Raw genomic sequence first — 24,783 nt, 5'->3', positions numbered from 1 at the left:
TTTCGTGGTTGGTCAAACTCAGACAGATGCCGTGAACGCTGCACTGTTCGTGTAGAGGTGCGGGAAGAGCACACAGGAGAACGAGGTAGGAGGGTGATGCCTTAGGGGGTATGTGTTGGAGAATCATCATTTCCTTCGATGGCATTGTCGCCTGGAGTGGGGTAGTGGTGGTCCGAAAAAGGAGAACGTGAAAGGAAATCGGCTACGGTATGGAAAGTCGCGTCTTACTCTTTCCTTGCTCTTCTTTCAGTCACTGCGCCGCACTGTGGTGGGCGCGTAGAAGTGGGATAACACTGGCCGCTCCTGCGAATGCCTTGGTGCAACACGGCGCCTCAACGTCGACAGGAAAGACAGGGATGAAAATGAGCAAATAAGCAAGTAAACGCCAAAAAGAGATATGCATCAACAATAGGGGCGTGACAAACGAACACGGAAGCGAGGGTGCGTAGCTGGCATAGCGAACTGTGCCGAGACCGCGAGAAAAATGGGGCCGGGCGAACGGAGAGGGGGTTGGGGTGGGGGGGGAGGAGAGACGGTGCCGAGTGTCTGTGAGTTGACGTACAGAGTTCAGAGCAGCAGTAAAAGAGATATGATATTCTTACCGTGACACCAAAAAAAAAGGCAAGAACCAACACAGGGTGAAAGAGAAGAACTGAGGAGGGGTGGGGATGGCGGACTCGGTGGGACGCTCGTGACCGCTGCCCTTCGCCCACCGCTTCCTCTGCGTAGCCATTGGTTTAACTCGCGCAACCTTCCTACCTCTGCTCCCCCCTCACCAGGTCGTTGGCTGGAGACACAAAAACTTGTACTTGTCACGATTGCACAGTCAAGCACCAAAGGCGCACTCCAGAGGCTAAGCTTTGTGTGGCGCTGCCGGATCTGTCCATCATAAGTGGTCCCCTTGAAAAGGAAAAAGCAAAACGAATTCGCCACATTACGGTTTACCTCATCCCTGGTAGTGCCCTTTGAATCGAGTTCTTGCAGATGCCACTCTTCGCCGAGGCGCGCAGCTCCTCGATAGCCGCCTTGCGGTCGCCGGCCCTGAACACCGACGTACCGGCAATCAGGATGTTGGCGCCGGCGTCGGCCGCCTGCACCGCCGTGCTGGGGCCAATGCCACCATCAACACCAATGTTTAGGTGTGGGTAGTTGCGACGCAGCTCGGAGATGAAGCTAAGCCGTTCCTGGATAAAAGACTGGCCACCGAATCCAGGCTCCACAGTCATGACCAGCACCTGATCCACGTAGTGGCCTTCAATTAGATCCCTCAGCTCTTGGGTGAGATTTGTTGCCGGCTTCACCGCCACGCCGACCTGCATTCCATGAGCGCGAATGTGCTCCGCAACGCCCTTGCTGTCATTGGTTGCTTCAATGTGGAAGGTGTAGCCGGAGCCGCCCGCCTTGGCTATGGAAGGGACCCACTGTTTAGGGTCACTCACCATGCAGTGAACGTCAAGAAACACATTCGGAAAGCGCGCGCGCAGAGAGGAGACGACGCCGGGGCCGATGCTAATGTTCGGCACCATGTGCCCATCCATCACGTCAACGTGAATCCATTCCACTGCGCCCCCCGCCGGTGATACGACGCTCGCCACCTCGTCGCCGAGCTTGCAGAAGTCTGCCGCGAGAATGGACGGGTCGATGATGGCTTCCAGCGGCGCCTGCGGTTTCTCGACGGCGTTCAGCCACGTCGACTTGTCCTCGTGGTTGTAACGGTTGAACTCCGTCATTGTCAAATAAGAAAGCGAAGGGAGCGGTTGTCGATGTAGCTGAGGGGCAGAGGTGGCGGTAGTGGGAAGGGTGTTGATGCGAAATGCAAAATGACGGAGTCGAATGCGCGCGACACAATCGCTAGTGTTCTAGAGGTGGTCGTGGTCGATCTGCCAAAGGGGTTCTGCGCCGTGACCGAGGCGCGCACAGACTTAAAGCAAGAGAAAGGAGAAGGGAGAGAGAGAGAGAGGCTGAGCGAGCAAGAGGAGTGTAAGCAATACCAATAATAGGAGGGACAGCAGCAATAGTAGTTGTGGCAGATCGAGTGTTGTCAGGAAGTACGTCGTAGATGTGCGTGCGTGCGTAAGTGGAGGTACCTTTTCTCTGTTGTGCGAGTGTACAGCTGGTACGGGGCGTTTTTTTTCGTTGCGCCTGCGTTCCCTAATACTGAGATGGACTGCTATTTGTGTAGAGTGCGGCGGATGGAGCGGTGGTGTACGCGAGATGGAGGAAGGGGGAGGAAAACACACCATGCGAAGGGAAAGAGCAAACGTGCGCCGTGCACATGTATGCGTGTGTAGGATAGCAAAGGGATGGAGAGGGAAGAGAGGGAGGGAGGGGAGAGGATAAGGCGAACGTAAAGGGTGGTGTTATACTGCATGATAACGAGCGAGTGCGCGAGGGACGCCGCAGCACTATCTGCTCCAGCATTCTTTGCCTCTTCACGGTATAGAAGAGACGAGGTCAGCATCAACTAGTGTGTGTGTGTGCGTGCGTGTGGAGGGGAGAGGGTGAAGACATTCGAATTGAGGAGGAGGAGGGGAAACCGAGGAGGGTTTGCAGCTAGTAGGGCGGACATATATATATATATATATATACAAGCATGGTTCCTGCATCACCCGCAATCCCCCTTGCGCCTGTCTCCTTGGAAGCACCCATGGTCAATTGCGCTATCGCCAAGTGTTCGTTTCTACCAAACTCACATAAAACGTCGTCCTTTTTTTATCATCACAAGACAGCGAGCAACAACAACAGAGAAAATCGAACCACCGCCTCCTCTCCTGCGTAGCCTGAGCCCTCCTTCATCACGCAGTGAGTGAGGGGCGAGGGAGCACACCCGCACACGTAGGGCATTACCATCCTCTTCCTCCATAACGCGCACGCAAAGACACATGTGTATGTGTGTGTCTGTTGTTGTGATAGAGACCAAGTGTTTTTGTATATGTGCCGATGTATCGGAGGGGGGAGAGGAGGGTCATAGAGAAAGCAGCAGGAATCAGAAAAAAAAACGGTGGCGGGGCCCAACAGCGAGCTTCGCCTCACCGCTTTGGGGTCACATCCTCGTCTTTTGATTTGCTCTACGCGTTGCTATTCATGCTCCGCAGCGAGGGCGATTGAAGCTCCGGGAGACAGTGATTGACCTCGCTCGGAGCGGACTGGTCATTGTGCAGCATAGTACTGCTAGAGCTAGGGAGATTGTGGTCGTCCTTGTCGCTATTGTTGCTACTGGGTGTGTGGTAGCCGGGGCGGGGGCTGACCGCCGGAATGGGGCGCATGCCTGCAGCGCTGCCCGGATGGGTGGCAGCTGTAGCTGCCGGGGACACCCCTTCAGCCCCATTCGCGACTGCTGCTGTAGGCGGTGGTGCAGGGCTGCTGTGACGCCTCAACGGATGGCCGGAAGAGCTGCTCTTTTCTTCCTTGACCGAACCCAACTCGCCGTGGGTTGCGCCGGCCGCTGATAACGCTGTGGCATCCCGCTCCCGCTCATCCCCGGCATCCTCATCGTCGTTGTCGAAGTTCGCACCTCCCCACATCGGCTTTGGACGATTTGTGCGCTGGAAGGGTACCAGTGTAGTGAACGTCGACACCGACCGCCTCGGCTGCGTGAAGCTGTTGTTGCTGCGCTGCAGCTCCTCCAGACAATTGTACAAGCGCTTCTCCACCTCGAGCTCCGACAGCCGCTGCTTTTCCATGATGGGCTTGTTGCGCTTGTTCTCAAGGTAGCCGCACGCGACGGTGATGATGCCGGTCAGGATCGTGCAGATGATGAGGAAGTCTTGCCACTTGCCCACCATGGCAAGCGCGCAGAGCAGCAGCAGGCACAGAACGAACACGTTGAAACTCTGCGGACCAAGGAGGCGACCGATGCGATTGCCCACAAACACGCCGGCGAAGCCAAATATGACCACGTTGATCATCAGCGGAATCATGGCCCAGGTGAAGGAGCCGTTGCAGACGGCCATGATAAACCGGACGACGTTACTGGGAATCGACTGGGCACTGAAGTTGACGCGCACAATGTAGTTCGGGGCATCGAAGAGGAGAATGAAGATAATCTGCGGCGGGGCATTCACGCCGGTGAGCGAGGCCATGATACCCGCAAGAGACGCTGCCACAGCCGCGCTGATTTTCGTGCTCATTTTGATCTTTCCGTTTGCGTCGATGTTGCGGTTAATACGGACACGGGTGAAGGTCATGGTACGCGATGGCGAGATCTTTGACGGCGTCAGCTTCGGCACGTTCTCCTCGTTCACGCGCGGCGCCTGCGTCTCGGACCCCACGAACACATCGCCGCCGATGGTGCTGAGGAAAGCCTCGGTTGTGTCCGCTGGCAGGCCAGTCCGCGCATCAATCTCGCCGGCTGTGACACCCTGGGCGATAATCGTGCTACCTCGCATAGCCACAGCCGAGCCATGCAGCATGCTCGAATCCGGCGGCGGGGTTGTGTACAGAGTTCTAACACCAAGACCGCCATGACCCCCAGGGGGAGGGGGGCGCATGGCAAAAATGCTGTTGTTTGGCACGTTGTGCACAAAGCTGGCGTGCAAATTAACCATACTGGTCTTGAGGCTCAGCTGTGCCTCCTCTTCCAGGGCGTCGGCCTCCACCACCAACTTGACGTTTCGCGACTTCAATTCCTCGACCTGCCTCTTCTTCCGCCAGACGCGGTAGATCATGATGCCAATGTACACGAGGGCGAATAGAAAGCAAGTAAAGCCGAGAATCTTCTTCAGGGTTCCGGTATCGAGCCTCGTGTACAGGATGACGCCGACAACTGTGAGAATGGTGCTCGGCACGGCCATCATGATCGTCATTTGCTTGGAGAAAACGCTGTCGTCGATACCGAGATAGACAACCAGCGGAGACATAAAGAGCAGTCTAATGTACATGATGAGCGCCACGGCGCGCACCGGTGAGTCGCCAAGCGGGGTTCTGTTGAAATCATCGGACAGATTGCAAGCGAGAAGCCACAGGACCTGAATCAGAATGGCATCGCCGATACCTGCGACACCCTGAATGATGCTAGAAGCGAAGTTGAACACTGCCAGGGTGACGTACACAAGGAATGTGGTCGTCTGCTCGTTCGTCATTGTCGCATGCGTCTGCGTGTAGGTATTGCAATGGGGTGAAGATATTTGAAAAGGGAGGGTGAGGGAAGGAATAAGTGCTACTTTTCTCGTAAGAGAATGCACTGTCGTTTCGAGAGGTGACGAGGCAAAGGCGGTGGGCACGCCTGGGTGACGCAGTAGTGAGTGAGAGAGAGAGAAAGAGCGGCCCTTTTTGTAAATGCTGCGCTTAAAAATCAAACACGAACGTGATAGGCTTTCAATCTTTTACTGCAAACGATGTCACTGAGGCGTAATGGGGGCACCTTGCCACGACACAAACACGAAGCACACATACACACACACACACACAAGCACGCTCAGTCAACTCGAAAAGAGGGAAGGGAGGGAGCCGCGCTGCTACTGCAAAGTGCAGGGGTATCGGTGTACATCCAAGGTTAGAGAGGCAGCAGCAGCAGCAGGAGAGCGAAGAACAAAAAAGATGTCCCTAAAGGCAAAAACCGATCAGACACGAAATGAGTGTCTACCCAGGCGGGAGAAAAACGAGAAGAAAGCACCAGGAAGATCACCCACCACACACCGACACACACACACGCGGGCGTGACGATTCTTCAGAAAAAGGGAGAGAAGTGAGGTGAAGAAGGTGGGGTGCAAGGGGGAATGAAGAGAGAAGAAGCAACAAAAAAGAAAAAAAAACAAAGAGGAACATCTAAACGGAAAGCAACGCGTCGACTTGTGTTTGTGTGTAGAGGTTGCAAGAGCTGAGCAACGGTTCTACTTCGATATTGACAGAGAAGCAACGCGCCACGAAATAACAGCTACCCCAACAGTGATAGCTCACTCAAGAATGCGTAAATGGGGGAGGGGAGGGGATGAGACCACAAACAGCAACGGCGCCCCCCTCTTTCACAGCACCGGGGAGGGGGTAAGATCACAAGAAAACGCGGGACGTGCACGGGGAGAAAGAGAGGTGACGGGAATGCAACAACACACACACACACACACAAACTAGCAAAAAAAAGGAAGAAAACACAACAGAGGGCTTCAGTTGGCACAGAAAAGAGAGGAGGCAGAGGAGGAGGAGAGCGTGTATGTACGTATGCGCTTGTGTACGAGACGACATATATGCGTGCGTGCGGAGACCCATCGACAGGAGAGAAGCAGAGCGAAACTGCTTGCGCGCATGCGCATCTGTATCTATATCTATATCGATATATGTTTGTGCCAACAGAGCACGGCGGCTACTCGAGTCGCAAAAAATTTCGTCTGCGTTTGCGGTGCGTCTCGAAAGGACGTTGGGCAGTTTTTGCCTTTGTCTCTTAGTCTGTCATTCCATGCTCTTCACGTGGGGGACGCGAGCACTCTCGCAGAGGCGCCGAGGACGGCGGGGCTTCATCGAAGTAAACACTGCCCGTCCAGCGAAAACGAGGAAGGGCAGGAAAACCATCCTCAGGTGCCCGCGCACACACGTACTTCTTGGCACCACAGCATTATGTAAAGATGCTAAACAAGGGCGAGCAGCAGGTGCGATTCGGGAGCGAGGTAGCTGTCGCAGCAGCTCTTCCAGCGCGCCTCCAAGAAAGACTTGAGCTTTCCCACTGCGTCCACGAGCCGCATTGGTTGCAGCGGCGCCGCCTGGACGCCTGCTGCTCCAGAGAAGGGGCTCGAGGCGGACGTGGCCTCGTGCAAGGACCCACAGTGAGAGGAGTGCATTGGCAGCAAGGACATACCTTCACTCGTCCTGTCTTCGCGAGCCAGCATAGCGGCAAGGTGACTTGCCGTGTCGGCGGAGGTGGACGTCAACAGAGCTGCTGAACCGGGAGCGGCGTGTGCCATGAGAGAGAGCCTGGCATCTTTGCGGAGAGCCAGCATCGTTTCCTGTAACACATTCCCCATTTTCAGCAGGCAGGCGGCAAAGCCGTAGAGCGCGACGGACAGCTCCGAGGCGGTGGCAAAGTACGAGGATGACGCAGGCGTTGACGAGACGGCGACAATACCGCCCGCTGACGGAGGATGTTCAGGTGTTTCACCTACTTCGCTCGCCCTTTCGAGCTGCGCAATCTTGGATTTGAGCTGCTCCACCTTCTGCGACCAGGACCGCTGCGTGATGCGGGAGACGACCCCGAGGAGCTCCTCCACGTCTCGCTGGTGCTGAGCAACAAGGTGGTGAACCGTGGAAGCCGAAAACGCAGCCAGTACACCCAGTGGAGAAGTCATCACTGGAGAGGTGGTGTGCACACAGCTGGGGCCTGCCGTTGTAGCCTGCGGCAGCGTACGTTCTTCCGTGCCCGTATCCATACAAAGGAAATGCGATGCGGGCAGCGCCTTCGCAAAGCACTGCTCACGCCGACGCGCAGCTCCGACCAGCGCGCCTTTCTGCGTCATGATGTTCTCCAGTGCGGAGAGATGGGTGTAGAGGGTGGGAAGCAGGTTCTGTGCCTCTCGGAACGTTTGCACTGCCTCAGAGACGCATTTGTCCGTCCTCATCGCGGTGGCGGCGACGAGGCAGTGCGTGCGCGATGCGCTTGTGCCTGTGCTGGCACGAGTGCTGCTCAGGTAATCCTCACGCTCGTTACAATGCACCAGAGAAAGGAGAAGCAATAGTAGATAGCATAGGGCAGTGAGAACGGTAAGGGGTAGAAGAGTGGGGAGGGGCAACACAGATGAGGCCGCCGAGATGAGTTTATTCCATCAGCATGACAGCGCCTACAGGAGAGCAATACCAAATGCGATTCGCCTTCTTCCCCATCATCGCCGACTGTGCGTGCTGAATGCGCCATTGTCCGCAGGGAACGGCTTTCAGAAAGCCAAGGGTCCTGCACACATATCGCTCTTGCTTCCTTCACTGCATCAAGTAAGGGAGAGGAAGACGAGGATGTTCGGAGGAGGGTGCTGGCGGTGGAGTTTTCATGCACTTTTGGTTGTTGTGTGCCACCTGTATTCGAGTTGCCCGTTTTGAACATCTCCGGAACACGCCAGTCTTGACACGCACACACACACACACACACACACACACACACACAACGTGACAGGAGCCGTAGTTGCTGCTTTACACCTCAGGCACGCGCGCACACACGGGTGCATATACAAATATATATATATGCCGAACACAGCGCGACAGAGAGGTCAAATCGTAAAAAGCCACTCGGGCGAACGCTACTGTCACACGAAGAGATCATGCGATGAAGATCACATGCTCACAGAGAGAGAGAGATGCAGGCAGACCGACATACACACAGACACTCGCTCATAAAGGGAGGATCATGCAGATCTTCTATTCAGGTGCCATCGACGGGAAGCAATCTTCACCGACAGTGATCATCCACTGTCACCTGGAGCAATTTCGTGAAGCTCACATGCAGAGAAAGAAAGAGCTGAAAATGTACGAAAGAAAACGAACAGAGAACAATGCAGACAAAGACAGAACAAAAACGAACAGAAAAATAAGTGGAGCGCACACCCACACAGAAGAGTCAAAACAACAGTGCACAGGCCTCCATGCCCCCCCCCCCCCCCCCCCACACACACACACACACGTACACACACACACACACACGCACCCCACCCGATTCTCTTCTCCTCTCAGGCAAAACGCGACCATCAGAGGTAGACGCGGAGCAGGTAGAGGGAAGGGGGAAGGAAGAGGACTTCTACGAATGTAGATGCTGATAAAAAGATTGTTGCCAACACGCAAGCATAGATGTACACGGAGAGAGAGAGAGAGCGGTGCACGGTAGCGGGAGGAAGAGAGAAAGAAAAGGTGGTCACGGGGCATTCTCAGCCCGTATTTGTCTTCGCTTCTCGGCACCGTTTCTGAGTCTTGCACACTGTGGCAGTAGGCGGAGAAAAAGAAGCCGACACGTCGCCTCTAGCTGCGCAGAGGCCCGATTGCTGCGCCCTCCTTGCGCATCATGGCGTGAATCTTGGGGTGGCGCATCACCGTGTTGTAGTGGCGGTACACGGCGCGGTACTCCTTGTAGAGGGTCTGGCCGTGCTTGCGGTTGCAGCGGTACACCCAATGGATGGAGAAGGCGACGGCCACATCGGCGATGGTCAGGCGCTCACCGACGAGAAAGGTGCGCACGCTCAACACCTCCTCCAGTGCAGAAAGCACAGCCTTCACCTTATCGAGGGTGTCCGCCGGTACGTCGCTGATGGCCTTCTCGTACGCCATACGGATGTACGGCATGTTCGCCGCGTCGATCTCCGTGCTAGAAAAGTCGATCCACATGTCCACCTGACTCGCCTCAAACGGTGTGCGACCGTAGGGGTGCACTGAGCCTTCATCCTTCATGCGCGCCACGTAGCGCAGGATTGCATTGGCACCGAATACGCAGACACCAGAGCCGTCCCCAAGCTCCAGCACTGGGTACTCGCCACACGGGTCACAGAAGTTGAGGAAGTCAGCGTCCGTGCTCGTCTTGTTCTCGTCACATGGCTCCGCGGTAATCTCCACACCCGCGTACGCCGCTGCCGCGAGAATCTTCTGCGCTGGTGCGTTATTGGGGTTCTTTTGGTAGAGTAGATGCATCGTGACGACAAGACACGCACAAGCAGACGCGCGCAGATGCGACGGAAAGGAAGGCAAGCGAAACGGGGCAAGCAAACGAAGTATCGAGGAAGAATAGCCGCCGGTCTCGATGGTGATGTTGTGCTGACGGTAACGGTAGATAGAATGAGAGGGGGAGGGGCGGTGAGAAGGAAGTAGGGATGAATGGAATGGTGGTGCCGACGCTGTGAATGTGAGAAGAGCCCGTGAGGTCGAGCAAGGCTGAAATGGATGCTGCTGGCTGTTGCAAAGAGACGCGACTAATGCGAGTCTCGCACACGTGTTCCTTCCTCTTTCCTTGCTTCTACTGACGTGTGGAGGCGGCCGGTTTCTACTGAGAGACAAGAGTTTACCTGCGCCGGAGCAGCACGTCCGCCGACGAAGCACACAAGTTTGAAGCATACCGACACATGGATGTGAGCGTGCGTGCCGAAAAAGGAGGGGGAAAGAGTCGGGAGAGAGGAGTGCGATATTGCCACAAAGGCATATTGCAGCATGATGCACAGTCGCTTGGGTAATCCGATCAGTCCACCAGGAGCGCAGCGAGGCCTGCAGAAGGGCACCGCATGCGCTCCTGACAAAGCGCCAAGATGCCAAGCGGCGATGCGGCAAAGACGAGCGCTGCCATCCGAGCTGCCCATGAGAAAGACAAACACAAACGTCCGAGGGAATACGAGGGCGTGCCAGCGACAGAGGCGAAGACAACAACACACACACACACACACACACATGTTGGGCCAAACGCAGCCAGCCACCACTCACTCCTTTTTTTTGTCAGCACGAACGCGCACTAGCTCCGCCCCGGGAGCGCTCGCCCTCGTCTGCGTCGAAGAGCGCGTGTGTGTGTGTGTCTGTGGTTCTGTGATGCCACCTTCGCCACATGCCGTCAAGGTCAACGTGAAAAAGAAAAAAAACAGAGCATCATCTCTTGTAGAGTGGAGAGCACGAGAAACGGATCTGTGTTCACAATGTAGGAGATGGTTATGATGAAGCAGGGGCGGGAGTATGAGTACGTCGATGATGAGACACTCGGAAAGCGTGACTCTGCTCATCGACCTCGCGGAGAAACGGCGGAGGTGAGCGAGGAATGAGGGAAAGTTGCGTGGATGTGCTAAGGCTTGAATTACGCCGACTGCGAAACACGCATAGACACCTAAGCTCGCAACAACACGTATGCTGTTGCACTCCGAGCACAACAACACAAAACGGCTGATCATATAACAAGAGGGTGCGCGCCTCTCACGTTCCCTCATTGAGGCTACAGATAATAGGAAGCCCCCAAAAGGCATTGATAGAGTGAGTGGGGGCACTGCGCCATTAAGTTGCATGCACGCGCGTGCGTACACGCTTCCGTGTTGGTGTGTCTTGGAGCCATTGAGAGGTGAGCCAGGAGAGGACGAAGAGGATACGAAAAAGGGGTAGCAGAATGGGGTGTACGAGCGCGAGGCAGCCGTGAATCATGAGGTGGGTGGCTGCATGAAGCGCCCCTCTATTGATACAGGGGGAGGAGGCAAGAGAACAGGCAGAGCATATCAAGACGAGCACGCACCGAGTGCCTTGTGCTTTTTTTCGTTTAATCTCACTCTCGAGTCTGAATTCAAAAGTCTACACGGGTGCGAGTGGAAATCCGAAGGTGACGCATCTCGACTGAAAGCACATACCCATTGCAGAAACACGCATCCCCGCGCCACGAAACACATACAGTCACGTCTGAGACACAAAGCCGGTGCTTATGCGAGCGTGGCGATATGCAATCGCTAGAGAACTAAACAAGGAGGCAAGCACAACACCAATTACATGACGGTTAGGAGGGCTAAGACACCCCCCATGGATAATCGGTAAGAGGCGATGAGTGCGAGAGAGGGCGATAACAACAACAGCAACAACAAGAGATCCAACATTGACATCGCTTTAGGGGGCAAGAAGAGTAGAGCCATGAGCAAAAAGAGCGCCCCCCAACCTCCCCAAAAAATAACAAAGCACGATTTACAGTGACACACACACACACACACACACACAAACTTGTGTGAGCGAAATCAGTTTCAGGAAGGGGTGAAAAGGCAAACAAACCTAAATGAGACATTCACACAATTGTAGACAGGTGGACATGTCAAAGTGTGGAAGGTGAGTGAGGAGGGGAGAGGGGTGGGGGAAGTGCTCGTAATGCCTCCAGCTTCAAGTCATTTGTTCGAATTCCTGCCGTGGAGCGCTATACATATGCACACAATATACGTCAGCCGAAAAGTGCACATACACTCGCAGACTCAGAGGCCTTTCATGGGGCCTCTGTCCCCCCCTCTTTGCGTGCATGACCCCTTTGCGTTGTGCACCAGGACGCGCCCGCAGCGCCATCCTAGCCTCTCCTATTTGCCCGTTTCTCTTCTGTGCATCACCGAGGCTACTTCCATTGAAGGCTGCGGTGGTGCCGGTTTGCCTAGGAGTGTGGTAGCCCATCACCGCTACACAAAGTTGAAGGCGGAGTCTTGAATGGGAGGACGGCGCATCGACGCATGGCCGACCGACACACCAAGCGATGTCAGCAACAGCCAGAAGATGACAGAGCTGCCGCTGGTGAGGTAGAAGCCGACAACACCGAATACAATGAGCATCAGATACAGCTGCGATATCGTGAAGGCGCGGTTCGCAATGTACACCATCTGCTCTTCTTCTGAGGCACCTTGAGCGGCGAGGGCGGCCACCATGGCAGAGCGACTTCGGATGAACAGGTACCATGTCACCATCAGCACGGCATACACTGCAAATGGCAGGTTGATGAGAAGGATGTAGGAGGAGCACAGAAGCGACAGCACCAAGTAGTTGGCGTAAAAGTAGGGGAGATTACGGTTCAGACGGTTCACAGTGTCCGTCACCCCAGAAGGCGTGTGGAAGAACGTCGTGTCGAAGAACTCTGACCACGGACGGAGGGCCATAAAATTGCGCATCACGTGCTGGCGACTCACGTGGTACAGCTGCTGCACCTTGGCGGCGATGGAAATGTCAGACATGATGATGGAGACATAGCTGGGCAGCGGCTCATCACTCGCGGGGTACGCAAGAGAAGCGCCGTGAGCCGTGGCTGCATCAGTCGACGCGTCCGCGCCGGCACTGGGAGCCGAGCCTTCCACAAAAGACATCTTCCCGATCATATCTGCCTTCGCGGTTTCGAATTCAGTCATCCTACGGCGTAAAATGCGACTTTTGCCACACACACACAAAAAAAAAATGTATGCTGCTTAGGGGTAGGGGTGGGGGCTAGGAAGCAGGCGCAGAAGCCGAAGGGCGTATATGCATGCACTTGAGAGGGAGAGGTAGAGGGGCTAGGTACTCTCTAGAAACCGAGGTGCAGGAAACGAGAAAGAGGGCTGTGACAAGCAGCAAAAAGACAGAGGGAGGCAAATGAAGTGTGCGTGCATGTGCGTCGTGACTAATTTTCCTGCTCCAGCGTGGGAGAGAGCCGAGACGAAAGAGAGAGAGAGATGAGAGAAGGGAGGGGGATAAACGGAGGCCATTGAGTGAGTTCACACATTGGTCTCCATGGACCCGACTTCTGGGGGCGGTGGATATGCAGCTGGGCTGCTTACACGCCGAGGGCCATCCCCGCAGGAATAGCGCGCGTCTCTCATTCAAGAGCATCGATACGTATATATATATATATATATATATATATATACCTGTTCCTGTGTGCACTGGCGAGAGTGCGGAGCAGCCCGCTTTCTCAGCTTCCACTCTCACCGCGTGGAGACTTGAAGGGGTGGGTGGGGGCGTTACTCTGAAGCCACGGACAGTGTAACCAACGAGAGAGGCGGGCACCATAAGGTTACTGGGCACCTGTCGCAGAGAACAATGGCTACGAGAAGCAGCGCTGACAAGCAGAACGAACACATCACTTCCACTGGACAAAGAACCGGAAAACTCGGCCGCGCTCCCGATTTCGTCGCGCCGTTGTCTCGAGGAATACGTACAAAGTTAAACAGAGCGACGTGTCGTTCCTTTTCAACGTACCTGTTCCGATACAGAACGCGAGTCGAACTCCACTTTCACCCCCGGCCCTGTCGCGAGCCCCGATTGCGTGGTGCGAGGCAGCCGTGGACACACGCATTAAAGCAATACACCGACTCAGCCACCTCAGCACGGACTCGGCCTCAAACTCTATCCACACCTGCGGCCTCGAACGTTGCCTGACAGCTGCTCACCCATCATGCTGGTCGCCACGTGGCGCGTCCCCCTCTGGGTGGTGCAGGCTCCTCACTGGCAGGCCGTGTGAGGGGCAGGTGGGATGCGCGCGAGTCGCGCTGACACTCTGCATATCATATAAATGATAGAAACGCGATCGCTGCCGCAGGTAGGTTCGACGCAGCGCCGCCCACAACCTGACCACCAGCATCAGCAGCGATGCATCGCTCTGACTTTCCTATGTGGTAGGCACTGGACCCTGTCACCACTAGATGCGGTGCGGCATTGGCAGGGGATAGGGAGGGGGGGGGGGCGGCGGCTGCTTGGCTTCTCCCTACACACAGGAGATGCTGTGCCCTACGATACCACGCGCTGAGACGCACCCCCCATCGTCCGGGTTTGTTGATGCATAGACGGGGGGATGCGGAAAGGGCGAACCTCTGCGCGCCACGCGACGAAATGCAGCTTCGACCTAAGAAGGGAGTACGGAAGGGAAGATGGGAACGGAGGCGATGACTGGTACACAGTATATTCATGCACCTACGGCAGTTGTTGCTTGTGTGTGTGCGCGTCACAGTCTTGGGTAGACACACACACACACACAGCTGAGCGTAATAGGACTGCAGCCCTTAACGTTGGCTGCCGTCTCCCTTCCCACCCTCATCTACAATGGGCTCGTGCACCCTCACACATACACAGAGCACAGAAAAATATACGGCTACATCATTGCCTAAGAGAAAGGAGAGAGGCTTAAAAGCGGAGCTTGACAACCGCCGCGGAAGGGGGAGGGGGCGAGGTGCCAACAAAAGGAAAAGGGCACTGCCGAGGGAGAATGCACACGTGAGCCCACCTATCCTCGTGCACAGTCGCCATGGCCTTTGTAGAACACTTCCAGGGCACAAAAGCGTACGGTCTAAGGGAAGAGGAGAGTGAGCAGCATGCGCCGATGGAAGCTGCATCGCAGCCGTCCATCTCCAACCACACAGCTCTGTCTTTGCGTCTCCGCCATTTACTCATTCATGCATCCGCCGCCTTCTCACATGCCCCCCTTCCTCCTTTACACCAGGACAGGCGCACACGACAGCGGTGTGTCGGTCCGTGCGCCACACGTACGCGTAAAAAAAAAAACGGACACGCCGTGGGGAGGAGACATGGCTGCACAGGGAAGGACAGAGACGAAGCACTCGAACGGATGCCATCCACACCATAGTGCAAACGTAAAGGCACGGGTACTAGCGCAGAAAAAAACGAAAAAAAAAAAACGCCGTCAACACCGGCAGTCCATGGCGTGCACACTTGCAGAAAGAGAAAGGAGACGCTGCAGCGGGGGTGCCTCATTCTTGCCAACAGAGCACAGCGCCACTGTAGCGTGTGAAGCCCGCAAGTAGCTTTTTTTTCCCTCGCCGTCTCGATCCACTGCTGTTGTCGCCCGGAGAAACATCTCAACCGTCAGCGTTAATCCTTTGCCTCGCGCCTCGCCACAGCCTGTGCTACCCGCTTTCGCTCCCGCTCTACGGCGCGCCGGCTTTCTGCCACCTCGTCGGCGCTCAGGTCGCCTTCCAGGTAGGCAAGCACCAGAATAACCAGGCAAATCGCGTACTGCACCATCTTTGGCCGGCACTTCTCGAGGTCCTCGTCGTCGAAGTACGTGGGCTTTCGTATCAGTGCATGGGGAACAATGATGCAGACGTTCAGCAGGAGCACCCACAGCAGCGTGCGCAATCCTTTGAAGAATATCAAGAGCATCACCAAGGCGAACACGAGCAGGTGACCCAGCTGGCGGTATCTGATCCGTCGACCCAACAACACCACGCTATCGCCGTATTCGTGCATTTTCTTCTTGTGCTTTTGGATGGAGTGGATTATCAAAATTGCTAACAAGGTTACAACGAAGAAGGGCGTGTTGCACATAAAAAGAAGCGGCATCGTGACCACGTAGAAGATTTCAATGTAGTTTGAAGAGTAGTATGGTATGTTCAGGTTGAGCCGCCACGCAATCTCTTTCGCCTTGCGCGGCAGCTCCATCTTGTGAATGTCAGCGAAGTCCGTCATCCATGGCAGACGGTCATTCTCGATCATCTTGTAGAAGTAGCGCAGACGGTGCACGTAGCAGCCGATTTCGTCGCGAAGGGAAAATGTTTTCACGTCGGAGCTGCTGGAGTAAGACACGGGAATGCTGCCGAGTGAGCATGTCTTTCGTTTTGTGCCAAATCTACTGTTGTCGCTGCCGCCTCGCTTCTCTGATTGGATGGCCCGAGAAGGAGTCTGGAGAGAATGGGGAGCGCTTCTGTTTCCATGTGCACCGAGCCGCTGACGGTTATGCTGGAACGCAGGTAGCGCCGTGTTACCGGGGCGTTCGAAGAGGTCGCTGTCCCCGCTCTCGCCTTCGCTGTAGAGGTCACTGCAGCTGTCGCCACTGACGCTGCCGCTGTGGCCACCTCGGCGTTGCCCGGACTTGGCCGCAGAGATGTTGGACGTATGTAACTGCCTCATATGCTCGTGCTCGAGACGTGCGGAGGAGAAGAACGGCGTCTCCTCGATGTGCATAGACCCTGGTGGATCAAAGTTCGTGTTGCTCGCGCCTTGGAGCCTACCGTCTAGCATAGGTGAGTTGGATGCGGCGGGTGAGGACATTGTGCAGGGGGCGGCATTGATTTTCGTACTGCCTCTTTTCGCGTTTCGCAGACGGCTTCCTTGTCGATCACGTATGTGCTTGTGTGTAGCCGTGCAGATGCCGAACCTCTGCTGCTCTTGACGTGACGCCGTAGGTGCAACCAAGGTGCGAGAAACTACACCTCGAACGGAATTCGCACGTGCGCTTCGCTTGCGGCTTACCTCTCTTCACGAGGCGGAACAGAGAACCAAAGGCTGTCAAGCACACTAGCAGCAAAAAAAAAACGTTATGGGATCACGCGTGCTGAAAAACCGACCGAGATCGCGAAGAGAGACACGCATCGAGGAAGGCGGTGTGAGCGTGGGTGTTTAGGAGATGATGGAGCGGAAAGCAACGACGAAGAGAGCTGATAACGACGCGGCAGATGCCTGTATCGCGTAGATGTTCCATCACAACCGCCACACGCAGCAGGGGGAGTAGGGCGTGCGCGTGGGAAGGGTGCGTGTGCCTACTACGACAGTTGAAAAGGTGGCTGCCACACATCGAGGCATACCCGCTCATCAGCTTTCAGAATGACCTCTTTTCTCCTTGTCAATACGTGCATTGCCTACCTCTGCGGTGTCACTGCGTGCGCCATCGCCCTACCGCCACCTCGACTAACGCGGCAGCCTTCGTTGCTGACGCGCTCCACGGTCAAGAGCTCCGTTGAAAGGCAGAAGGCGAAAAAGCCAAATGCGAACGTGCGCACTCCTCAAGGCGAAAAAGGCCGGTGGGAGCAGGAATACGCTGCTGCTCCCACCTTGCGTTCCACCTTCATGGCTTCAAATCCTGCACCTGCTGCTGCAGGCGGACAAGCACAGGCGATGGTATCCACTGCTCTGCGTGCTCTTGTGTCAGGACAGCGCATGCGCTCTTCATGGCACTAGCGCGCTCCTTACCTGGGGCCGGATAGGGGGCCTCACGGTGGGTGCGCCAGCCATGCAGGTTGCCGTGTCTGCCATCGTGCACCTGGCCAGCGATATCGGAGGGAGACTGTTTGGATGTCAGCATGCCGGGATGTGTCTGACAGAAAGCGGTGAAAAGCTGCACAGCAGCTTCCCACTGTCCAGCCTGCCGCAGCAGGCGCAGCTGAAAAAGGAGGACGAGAGCAGGATCGTGCGCTGGCGCCGCTGCGTCGCGAAAGACATCCAGAGCGCTTCGCCAGTCTCCAGTCCAGCGAGCGGCGGACCTGGCACGCATACCATTCACCGCGGAGGAGGAAGCCGCCTGCTGCGCCTCTGCGATGGCCCCGCCGCCCCTCGCGGTGGTGTTGCGCAAGACACACGAGGCCACGTAGCTGCTGAGCTTCGCGTGCTGCAGCAGCGGGTAGCGCAGGACAGGCTCTTCTTTCCGTAGAAGTTCCCACCAAAGCATCACCGACGAGTAAGCGCCGGCGTCACGCAGCGTCATAACCAATGGCACAGCTGCCGACGGTGTCATCGCAGCGCGCGCTTCTGTGTCGAAAAGAAGTTCAGCCGCCAGGTCACTGCGTCGCAGCCGGTGACACGCCTCCGCCACAACCTTTATGACGACACTGTCCAAACGCAGCACGCTCGCCGTGGCACGTGACGGTGGTGTGCGCGTCAGCGCTGGTGAAGCCCCTTGCGCGCTGTCACCGCTCCTTTGCAGCAATACGAGCGTGCGCACCAGTTGAGCTACTTCGCCTCGTCGGTTGTGCTGGAGGAGGTGCCGCAGAAGGGCGGTGAAGAGGTGTCCGGAAACGCACTCCGCCGGAAGTCGCCGTAGAAAAGTGAGCGAGGTGGCCCAGGCATCCGTGGCTTGACTGTTGCCGGCCAATAGCCTTGTAAGGTCCTCTTCTGCGCGGTGCACATCCGAGGCGACTCGCGCATACGATGAATCGGCGTGCGGGTCGGAGGCCGTTTTATTTTCAGGCTCGGTCGAAGGTCCGTCGGGTGCGACCACGTGTGCGTCTGAGATGCCGCGCAGAGCCGCGTCCGATAGCGCCCTCAGCTGCTGTACGGCGGCTTCTGTTTGCTCTAATGTGGCTACGCCGGTGCAGGAACGGCGCCGGGGAAGTTCAGCGCGACACCATCGCAAGAGGTCTTCGACACATGTCGTTCCAGCATCCGGCTCGGCCGAGGATGTGGTTACAAGGGCAACGGGCGGCTTCGGCAAGACTTGACCTGCCGGTTCTTCACACGGCGTCTTGTCTCGTCCGCAGAGGCCTGGCGCGCTGTCAAATACGCAAAACGCCTCTCCGGCTAGCGCCAGAGCGCACTCGAAGGACATATCTTCCGTACCGCCCTTCACACCACGCGCAGATGCAGTCGGTCGTGTGACGGCTGCGGCTTTGTCTACCACTGCTGCTGAGCTGCCGCTGCAGCAGGCCGTCAGGACATGCTGGTATGCCCGGGCGCGCGCTGCCAGATACGCAGACGAGTACGATTTGCATCCCTGCGCGGCAAACGGCAACGGGGCATTGCGCAGCACCGCAAGCGCAGCCATCCACTCCCCCTTGTTGGAGAGGGTGCTGGAGAGACGAAAGAGGTTCGAGGCCACCTCCTCCGCAAACGACGAGCCGGCACTGGTGGTGGTGCTGCTGCTACTGCTGCTCTGACTGGCTAGAGGGAGCTTCAGTGCACTGAGGGCTGCCTGCCACTCACCCTTCGCTACGCTTGCCTCGATAAAGAGTGTGACCACATCGCGCATGACGCGGGTGGCGAGAAGCTTGAACAGACTTCACCGTAGAGAGAGGTGAGGGCGGGGGTAGGGACTGCTCAAGACAGCCACTTGAAGTGATCGGCGCCCTTGAATGAATGCGGTGTGGGCGCACGTGCGTGTGTGTTTGCGGGCCATGCTAGCCTGATTGAGGGAGAGAAAGGAGGGACACAAGCACGGCAGAGAGGTCCAGGGATGCAACAGCAAGGGCGTATATCTGTCAAACAGACGGGGGCGCCTGACAAGGAACCATAGCGGAGTGAGCGGGGGGTGGGGGAGAAGTGACAAAATACGCCACATTTGTGTGTGCTGAGAGAGCTAGAGTATGCACCAGGGTGGGTATGTGCGTGTGCGGAAGTTTGCTCTGGGCCACGCATCCGCCCCCTTCCTTTCACTCAAAGGGCATACAAACACAACAAGACCGTCACTGGGGCGCGCCGCTGTCGATGATTAAGAAACACAAGGGCGAAACACCGCTGCAACTGTTTGCTCTTTCCACTAGAAAATGCCCGCGGTTTTGGGGAAGGGACAGCACACCAAGGCGCTGGTCACATTATGCGTGGGAATCGTACTTCACGGAGAGGGGTCAATGCGCTGCCTCTACACACACACACACACACACACACACACACACACATGCGCGTGCACACACACGCTCGCCACCGCAAACCGTGCAGGCGCCTGAGGTACCTTTGCTGATGGGCATGCGTCGGTGCTGAAGGGGGAAAAGGATGGATGAGAGCGTTTTCATGCGCAGCACACATCGACCCACGTCTTCGCTGCAGAGATTGGTGCACTCTTACACATTGGGCATGCATCTGCCTTTTCTTTGGTCTCCCCGGCGGGTTGTTCACTCTCGTGCTCGCTAGCTCTCTCTCGAAGAAACCAACAGCGAGGCAGCAAGAACACACAGGACAACATCTGAAGCTGGAAGTAAAGACTTTGGCTGCTACTGTTTCAGGCAAACCCACACACGACATGTGTGCCATCAAAAATCAAATCTTCTCAAGGAGGGAGAAAGCACGTAGCAAAATAAAAGCAACAGAGTGCGGGTGTGCAGGTAGACAAGCGGCGACGCAAACACACGCAGAGCGACAGAGCAGCAGAAAGACGAAACAACAGCCAAACCACAACAGTCGCGGACCCGGGACCAGAGAGCATTACACATCTGCCCACGCACACCTTGCGGACTCTACCCCGGCACTAATGATGTACACGTATGCGTTTGCGTGTCCCCCTTGCCTACCTGTACCGTGCACGCAGGTGGAGAAGCACCGGGGCACACAAAGACACACAAGAGCGAGAAGGAACAAAAGGTCTTATAACGACTCAGCCCCCCCCCCCCCCCCCCCCACACACACACACACACACACACACACTCAACCAGGGTCCATGTGCAGCACCCTCTGCCATGCGTGCAGCGCTCAGTACCCTGACAGACGCACAGGCGCAAACATCCAAGCACAGCGAACACCTCCTTTAGGCAAACAAACAAAAGAAGCAGGCTCCGCGCGTCGTCTCCGTTCATGTGGTTTGCACCGCTGCCGCACACGCACTGGGGTGCTGACACGTTTACTCGTGCGAGACCTCGATGACATCGCCACTCATAAGGTGATAGTGGCCAAGCGTGTGGCGGTCCTGCAGTTTCGTCACCATGCCATTGCTGCGCTTCACTGTGAGGGTGCATCGGGAGAGTGGGATGAGCGTCCTGCGCTGCACTGCGGCGCGCACTTTCAGCACCTTCTCCTTCACCGACAGTCGCTCCTGCCAGTCCTTCGTGCTGTGCAGTCGATCTTTGACATGAAAGCGCACTTGGACGGCCTCCTCGGCCTCATAGATCCAGACCTCTTGCGCGGCGTTGCTGCCAAAGGTCGAGGACGTAAACGGAGCTGAACGGCTGCGCAGTGCCGACGGGAGACCAAGCGTCGTACTGCCCACTAGCGTCGCGGGATCAAGCGACTTCTGCGCCGCTGCAGAAGACACGCCGGAACCCTCTGCACCGCCGCTGAACACTCTCCACTCCTGACGCTCAGCCTTGATGCCAGTGCTCTCCTCCACCATAGCCATGATGTCGCTAATGCGGTCTGCCGCGTGGGCAGTCACGCTGAACGCCTTCTGGGGCGCCTGCGCGACGCGCACCACAAAGGTCCGCCACATCGTTGACGACGCAGGGTCGGAGAGGGCGGCCGCGAGGGCCACGGCGGAGCCTTGCGTGGCGGTTGCCGCTGCCGCCGTCACTGGCGCACCAGTCGTCGCCCGGGGTGGCTGAGGAAGGGCTGCAACGTCCAATACGGCCGCGCCCGATCCTGGCGCGTGAAGAAGGGCAGCATGCTGACGCTGCACGTTCGACACCGATTCGTCCACGGTAAGCGGGACGCCGAGTGCCGCCCACACGGCGTAGTTGTGCAGCAGGTACTTCGCGAAGTCGTGGTAGGAGATGGTGCCTACGTCGGCGAACAGGTCGGCAACGAGACGCTTCCTTTCTCCTGTCGGCATCTCGATCGTCTTCTCCAGCAGGCAGTAATCCACTATGTACTGCACCTCCTCAGCCGCTACGGCATCCGCGACGTCGCGGCGCAGCGCCACGAAGCAGAAGCGCGCTGCATCCTGCACCGACATCTGTGCTGCGTGAAAGGCGCACCCCACCATCAGCTCCCGCAGATCTCCGGCAGTCACCTCTGCAACACTTTTGCTGCTGAACGTCGCTGCCAGCTGCGCCACCCCGCCGTCGAGCGACGCGCGGCCCATGAGAACATCGAAGATGTGGCGCACATGCTCCGCGGTGGGTTGTGCTTCCAGGATGCAGTTCCGCTTCAACTGGCGCCGCGCAGCCTCAGCGACGTGCTGCTGCGACTCCCAAGCAATGGGCTGATAGGCGCCGAGCGGCGCTTGTGGCGGCTGTGACTTCCCCCAGAGCTGTGCCACATGCTGGTACTCTTCTTGATGAACCGGGTCATTGATGCGCGTGCATGCCGCGTCTGGGCAGCGCGGCGCATCGGCGGAGAGCGGCTTGCTGGACACCCGCATCGTCACGAGCAGCAAGCCGAGGTCGACGCCGTTGATGGTGCGGACAGGCGCTGCCCACCACACGTCGCGGTTGCGGACCGAAGCGGAAGTCAGCGGCGGGAGCGGCAGTGGCACCGCCACGTCATGCGACTTGGTGGGATCGACAACGCTCTGGACAGAGCAGTGGAAGACGGCGCGCCGCAGCTCCGTCTCGGCCGACCCGCCCTGCAGCGTCAAACACAGCGGCTGCAGAGGATCGGAGAAGATGAAGCGGTCCTGTCCTCCGAACTCGACGGATGTGGTGTAATGGGCACCGCGCACGTAGACGGCGGCACGCGCCAGCCACGTTGCCCGCAGTGTCAACCCAACTGGGAACGGTGAAGCACTACCAGAAGGTGCGGAGGAGGTAAGCGGAGGCTCAGTCCCCATCAGCGCCCCACCGTGCGGCACCACTGCCACCTCCCAGCTCATTGTCACAAACCCAAAGTCGTCGAGGTGCTTCGCTTCCAGCAGCGCGTTGTCTTGCAGAAAAAGTGGGTCTGCAGTGTCCTGGGCGTTGCGAGGGGCCAGCATCACACGCACCGGGTTTTCGGCGGGAGCAGAGCTGGAACAGTGTGGGCTGAAAGGCGCGTATGCCTCGCCATAGAAGACTCTGCCGTCGGCGGACTCGATCGTGACGACCACGTAGTCCACGACACTTTCGCTGCAGCCACTGCCGCCCTCCCGTTTCCTGCGGCATTGGGCGGAAGTGTTAGCTCTGTCCGGAACTGCCTTTCCTGGAATCGACAGTGACGTCAGGGTACTCGTCTCTGTCACGGTAAAGTTGAAGGTCTCGTTGAACCTGGGGTGTGCGGTGAAGAAGTGCGGCTTAGACTTGGCCACCTCCTTCGAGTTTAGCACTGTGCGGATTCCCTCATCCGCTGCGGCAACGCCGCGGCTGTGAGGATTTGCATTGGGTACGGAGGAGGGCGGCGATGCGTGCAGTCTCTTGACTGTGACAACATGGACGCGCGCTACGGGATCGCTGAGCAGCACACCGGCTGTGGAGAGAAACGCCTGGTGTAAAGTGAGACTAACGTTGCTGTCGAAGCGTACCGGCAGCGGGGCGGGGTTGTAGGAGGCCATGCCGTACCGCAAAGCAGACAAGAAAAGGCAAAAAAAAGGAGAGGAGACGACGCAGGCGATGAAGTGAGCGTGCCGATTTCCTGTTGTTTTCCCTTGTGAGCACTCTTTCTTCGCTTCGTTCCGTTTTGTGTGTGGATGTGTGTTCTGCCGTCTATGCGCCTAGTGTATGTGGTGCCTATCACTCTCACTCTCACTCTCTCTCTGTCTGTCTCTCTCTCTGTGTGTGTGTGTGTGTCGGGGTGTGTGTGTCTGCTTTCACAGCGGAGCTTCTGGCCGCCACGTTAAGGAGAAACCACCTCCACTCAGAACAGCAACAAAAAAGAGCTCCACAACGGCAAACCAACCACAGGAGGCACTAGTTCTATGCGCTCTAGTGCTGTCACGTCGTTTCAGACCTGCCTACCTCCCCAAATAAAAATGCGTGCGCCGCTGAGTTTCTATGATATGTGTGAGCGCCACTGTCGATGCTCGTCGAGGTAAAGTTCACAGAAAGGTTACCCGGGTGCGTGTATGTATATGTATGTGAAAGCTTGGATGTGCGCCAAGCGGGGTTTGTCCGCTGCTCCTTCTGGGGAGCACAGGGGGTGAGCAGGAGCAACACACACACACACACACACGAAGCAAGACAATAAAAAGAGTGTTAAAGGAAATCAGAGAGCAATACGGGGAGAGGAGGGAGGGTCCCACACCGTTCAAGGCCGAGGAGGGAGTTGGCGGACCAAGCATGAGATGCACGCGGGGGTCACACCCCAGCATCGCCAACATATCCTTGAAGAGGCGAAGCAAAGGGCTCCGTCCCCTGCAAGGATACCTACCCCACGAAGGCACAGAAGGAGTGAGAACGCGAGAAGACTCTGCCAAAGCCCTGCATGCATCTTCTTCTGCGATCTCTCCCCCGCTCTCCTGCGCGCGTGCAATTCGAAGTGCTCGCATGCCTTCCACGCAGCCGACTCCGCTTCCTAACGGCCGTGCATCGACAGCAAGCGGGCGTAGCGATGCGGCAGAGCACGCGTGCGAAGAGAGGATAAGGGGAGGGGGATACGCAGACTCTTCATTATATATATGTATATATATATATGTGTTTTTTTTTTAAGTGGACGATTCACCGATTGCAATCGGTTCTCACCTGAGAAGCAAAAAATCTGTCTGTCCTTCGACACACATATTGAGAAGATCGAAAGGATGCGCACGTGAGCGCGGGTGAGAGACAAGTGGCATCATTGTACAGAGAATACATCATGAATACTGGCTCACCAAAAAGAACAGCAGCAGCAACAACTGCACCAAAACACACACACACACATACACACAGATACACACACACACACACACACACACACACACACACACACACACACGTGTGCGATTGGCGCAGGCGACCGCGTACTGTCAATATACGTGTCACGTGCGTCCTTTCAGCCAGGACAAGGAAAAGAGACAGACAGAACAAGAAAAGGGAAGGGAGATCGTTTGCTCGAGCACACTCCGTACTTACCTTAGTCACAAGCACACCCCCTACACACACACACACACACAGACAC

The 24,783-nt window shown here is 56.8% G+C and overlaps 9 protein-coding genes across 9 annotated transcripts; all 9 read right to left on the bottom strand.

Moving 5' to 3' along the window:
* Positions 1–941: 941 nt before the first annotated feature.
* On the bottom strand, positions 942–1,730 carry LMJF_33_1570 (putative ribulose-5-phosphate 3-epimerase; the record flags this gene model as incomplete). Its single annotated transcript, XM_001685865.1, has 1 exon — positions 942–1,730. The coding sequence occupies one exon, from the start codon at positions 1,728–1,730 to the stop codon at positions 942–944; it is 789 nt and encodes a 262-aa protein (XP_001685917.1).
* A 1,338-nt stretch (positions 1,731–3,068) lies between these two features.
* On the bottom strand, positions 3,069–5,081 carry LMJF_33_1560 (hypothetical protein; the record flags this gene model as incomplete). Its single annotated transcript, XM_001685864.1, has 1 exon — positions 3,069–5,081. One exon carries the CDS (start codon positions 5,079–5,081, stop codon positions 3,069–3,071), a length of 2,013 nt encoding a protein of 670 aa, XP_001685916.1.
* Positions 5,082–6,560: 1,479 nt separating this feature from the next.
* On the bottom strand, positions 6,561–7,544 carry LMJF_33_1550 (conserved hypothetical protein; the record flags this gene model as incomplete). The annotated part of the gene is made up of 1 exon (XM_001685863.1): positions 6,561–7,544. One exon carries the CDS (start codon positions 7,542–7,544, stop codon positions 6,561–6,563), a length of 984 nt encoding a protein of 327 aa, XP_001685915.1.
* A 1,381-nt stretch (positions 7,545–8,925) lies between these two features.
* LMJF_33_1540 (putative elongation factor 1-gamma) lies at positions 8,926–9,588 on the bottom strand (the record flags this gene model as incomplete). The annotated part of the gene is made up of 1 exon (XM_001685862.1): positions 8,926–9,588. One exon carries the CDS (start codon positions 9,586–9,588, stop codon positions 8,926–8,928), a length of 663 nt encoding a protein of 220 aa, XP_001685914.1.
* A 776-nt stretch (positions 9,589–10,364) lies between these two features.
* Positions 10,365–10,934, bottom strand: LMJF_33_1535 (hypothetical protein; the record flags this gene model as incomplete). The annotated part of the gene is made up of 1 exon (XM_003722343.1): positions 10,365–10,934. The coding sequence occupies one exon, from the start codon at positions 10,932–10,934 to the stop codon at positions 10,365–10,367; it is 570 nt and encodes a 189-aa protein (XP_003722391.1).
* Positions 10,935–12,065: 1,131 nt separating this feature from the next.
* LMJF_33_1530 (conserved hypothetical protein) lies at positions 12,066–12,611 on the bottom strand (the record flags this gene model as incomplete). Its single annotated transcript, XM_001685861.1, has 1 exon — positions 12,066–12,611. One exon carries the CDS (start codon positions 12,609–12,611, stop codon positions 12,066–12,068), a length of 546 nt encoding a protein of 181 aa, XP_001685913.1.
* Positions 12,612–15,234: 2,623 nt separating this feature from the next.
* LMJF_33_1520 (conserved hypothetical protein) lies at positions 15,235–15,858 on the bottom strand (the record flags this gene model as incomplete). The annotated part of the gene is made up of 1 exon (XM_001685860.1): positions 15,235–15,858. The coding sequence occupies one exon, from the start codon at positions 15,856–15,858 to the stop codon at positions 15,235–15,237; it is 624 nt and encodes a 207-aa protein (XP_001685912.1).
* Positions 15,859–17,206: 1,348 nt separating this feature from the next.
* LMJF_33_1510 (conserved hypothetical protein) lies at positions 17,207–19,102 on the bottom strand (the record flags this gene model as incomplete). Its single annotated transcript, XM_001685859.1, has 1 exon — positions 17,207–19,102. One exon carries the CDS (start codon positions 19,100–19,102, stop codon positions 17,207–17,209), a length of 1,896 nt encoding a protein of 631 aa, XP_001685911.1.
* A 1,581-nt stretch (positions 19,103–20,683) lies between these two features.
* On the bottom strand, positions 20,684–23,242 carry LMJF_33_1500 (conserved hypothetical protein; the record flags this gene model as incomplete). The annotated part of the gene is made up of 1 exon (XM_001685858.1): positions 20,684–23,242. One exon carries the CDS (start codon positions 23,240–23,242, stop codon positions 20,684–20,686), a length of 2,559 nt encoding a protein of 852 aa, XP_001685910.1.
* Between the last annotated feature and the right edge of the window lie 1,541 nt (positions 23,243–24,783).

This window comes from Leishmania major, chromosome 33 (assembly GCF_000002725.2).
Source record: "Leishmania major strain Friedlin complete genome, chromosome 33".
Taxonomy (NCBI): domain Eukaryota; phylum Euglenozoa; class Kinetoplastea; order Trypanosomatida; family Trypanosomatidae; genus Leishmania; species Leishmania major.
This window is presented reverse-complemented; position numbering and strand designations above follow the sequence as displayed.